Consider the following 3,020-nt stretch of genomic DNA (forward strand, 5'->3'; position numbering starts at 1 on the left):
GGGGACATGGGGACACCCCAGGGCTTGGGGATAAGGGGACACGGAGGGAGGGGGACGTGGGGACACCTCAGGGCTTGGGGACAAGGGGACACATGGAGGGGAGGACACAGAGTTTTGGGGACAGGGGCACGAGGCCACAGAGGCACGGGGACACGGGGATCAGAGGACACGTGGCACAGGGACACAAGGTGCACCCCAGGTGCTCAGGGGGTGCTGGCGCTGGCGGGTGGCCCGTACCCTCTCGGACATCATGGTGGCGATGGCGCGGCCGATCTCGTGGTAGCTGATCTGGGGGGTGTCGGGCCCCAGCACCACGACGAGGAAGCGGACGGGGATGGACACGTCGAGGACACCGTCCAGTGTCACCGCGTCCTTCAGGCGCACAAAGGCCAGCATTGGCTGCTCCAGGAAGGCTGCACAGCCTGGGGGCAGGATGGGACGGGACAGGGATCATGGGGGAACGTGCACAGGGACACAGGGGACGGGGACATGGGGACGTGGGAGCACAGAGACATGGGGACAGCACAACGTGGGGACATCAGGAATGGAGAGGAGGTGACACAGAGGCGTGGGGACAAAGAGAATGGGAGAGGGGCACAAAGGTCGCTGGGACAAAGGGGTGAGTGGGCATGCAAGTACAGGGACATGGGGCATGGACACCGGGACACACAGACACACGGACACACAGATGGGTGGGCAGGGGAGTACAGGGACATCGGGACACGGGGGACATAGAGGCATGAGGACATGGGGACAAAGGATGTGAGGAGAGGGGCCCAGAGAGCAGCGCTGAGCAGCAGCAGGCGGCGGCGAGAGCTGAGGATGGGGAGAGGCAAAAAAGGCACAAGAAAAGCAGCGTGTGAGCGAGCACAGCGAGGGGCATGTGGCAAAGCTCCCCCTGCCCCCCCACCCCTACCCTGCACCGGCCCCCCCAGCCCAGCACACCCAGCACCCAGCACACCCAGAGCCCAGCACACCCAGCACCCAGCACCCAGCACCCAGCCCAGCACCCCCATCCCGCTGAGCACTCACCCACAAGGACCAGGGTGGCCTCAGCACCCTCTGGGATCGTCGCCAGGAGTTGGGGTTTGGGGACCCCGCTCTGTTGCAGGCAGATGGAGGGCAGGGATCAGCCTTGGTGGCTGTCCCCCGTGGTCCCCAGTGTCCCCTGCATGTCCCCCTGCTCTGCCCCTGTGTGTCACCCACCATCCCCTGCATGTTCCCCTGTGTCTCCCTCTCCATGCACGTCCCCCTCTGTCCCGTGTCCCTCCTTCTCCCTCTCCATCTCCTGCATGTCCCCCGCTATTCCTGAGTCCCCGCTCTGTCCCCAAAGTGTCCCCACTGTTCCCTGTGTGTCCCCCCTGCAGGTGTGTGTGTGTGCACCTGCGTGTGCCGAGCTGTGTGTGTGTACCCAGTGTGCATCTCCCACTCCCAGCCCCGCACCCCAATGTCCCCAATGTCCCCGGTGCCCCCCGTGTCCCCCTCACCTGCTCCTTCCCTGCCATCCTGCTCATCTCCATGGGCCGCTGCTCCCTCAGGAGTGGCCTCTCCACGTCGGCCCTGCCGGTGCCCGAGCGCTGCACCAGCGCCGGCGGCATCGTCCACACCGACTCGTCCTCGGTGGGGGGGCTGGGGACACCGGGGGGTGTCACACACCCCAGTGCCACCAACTCCTCCCCAGCACCGCCCCAGCCCCGAGGGAGCACAGGAACCCCCAGAGCAGGCTGAGGGGCAGAGATCTCCCACCCTGAGCCAGGCTCCAGCTCTGCACACACTGGAGCCAGGCTCCGGGCTCCACACTGCACACACAGGCCCTCCACGCCTGCAGGGGGGACCTGATGCCCCTCCCCAGAGCCCGAGACCCCCTGGACCCCCGCCCTGGCCGTACCTGTGGCGCAGGAGCAGCGTCCTCATGACATCGTCCCGGTCCTGCGGCTTCATCTGCCCCTCGTAGATCAGCTGGTCCAGGAGGATGTGGACGATGGCCGGCAGCGAGTTGGCCTCCACGTTGAGGAGGATGGCACCTGTGGGGACAGCACTGTCACCATCGGGCCAGGGCAGGGTCCTCAACACCCTCCTGGTGGTCCCTGGAGCTGTCCCCACCTTTGCTCAGAGCCCGGCGGATCTCCAGGAGGCTGTGGTAGGTCAGGAAGGAGAGATGGGGCTGGCTCCAGTCCCCTGATTCCTGGAAGTCCTCCTCCAGCTTGAGCCAGTGGCCGGCCTCCATCCAGCACAAGTCCTTTGCATTGTCCAGCACCAGCTCGTGCAGCTCCACATATCCCTGCAGCCAGAGATGGAGGGGTCAGCGTGCCCCTGGCCACACTGGGGACCCCCAGGACGTTCAGCATCCCCCCTCAGTGCCCTGTGAGGGTGGTCCCAAGGTCACCACAGTCCACCCAGCCCAGAATGGGGAGGGAATGGGGGTCCCTGGGGCAGCACCCACCTCATGGCTGTCTGGCTGGGACAGGAGCCTCCTGCTCCCTGATGCCTCCAGATCCACATCAGTCACTGACACAGCTGCAAGTGAAGCCACCAACGCGTCAGCCAGTCCCTGCCCCAGCCCAAACCCCCTGCTTGAGGGTCTGCTTGAGGTGCCTCTATCATCACACCCATCCCAGCCCCCTTTAGGGTCACCTGGACGTGTCCCCTTCTCCATCATCCCCACCCCATCCCTGCTGGGCATTCATGCATGTGCCCCCCGTGTCGTCCCACCCCAGACCCAGCTGGAGTTTGCTGGACTTGCCACTCTGCCTTCTCTGGCCCTGCTGGTGCCCACCTCGGTCCCTCACATCCCCATCCGGCCTCTGTGGCAGGGTGACAGCCTGGGGACATCACCGGAGCCGGGGTGAGGACGGGGCTTGTGGCCACCGCCCTGCCACCGGCACAGCGCCAGCACCGAGCACCGGGATGGGGACACGGGGACAGCACATCCCCGGCCAGCCTGAGCCCCGCGGTGTCCCTGTCCCCATCCCCTGCCTACCTGCGACCCCCCCTGCGCTCCCCATGTCCCCGCCGCTCCG

General features: G+C 66.3%; 1 protein-coding gene across 1 annotated transcript in view; it reads right to left on the reverse strand.

Annotated features, from left to right (window-relative positions):
- Positions 1-3,020, reverse strand: part of SLC4A1 (solute carrier family 4 member 1 (Diego blood group)) — a 9,314-nt gene that overhangs the window by 4,538 nt on the left and 1,756 nt on the right. Inside the window, exons 2-7 of the mRNA XM_014310776.2 lie at positions 2,444-2,517; positions 2,104-2,281; positions 1,889-2,024; positions 1,488-1,629; positions 1,033-1,102; positions 238-422 (exon numbers count right to left, since the gene is read on the reverse strand). Of these exons, the coding sequence (XP_014166251.1) occupies positions 238-422; positions 1,033-1,102; positions 1,488-1,629; positions 1,889-2,024; positions 2,104-2,281; positions 2,444-2,517 (785 nt within the window). The remainder of the gene's footprint in view (positions 1-237; positions 423-1,032; positions 1,103-1,487; positions 1,630-1,888; positions 2,025-2,103; positions 2,282-2,443; positions 2,518-3,020) is intronic.

This window comes from Geospiza fortis, unplaced genomic scaffold (assembly GCF_000277835.1).
Source record: "Geospiza fortis unplaced genomic scaffold, GeoFor_1.0 scaffold344, whole genome shotgun sequence".
In the NCBI taxonomy this organism is placed as follows: domain Eukaryota; kingdom Metazoa; phylum Chordata; class Aves; order Passeriformes; family Thraupidae; genus Geospiza; species Geospiza fortis.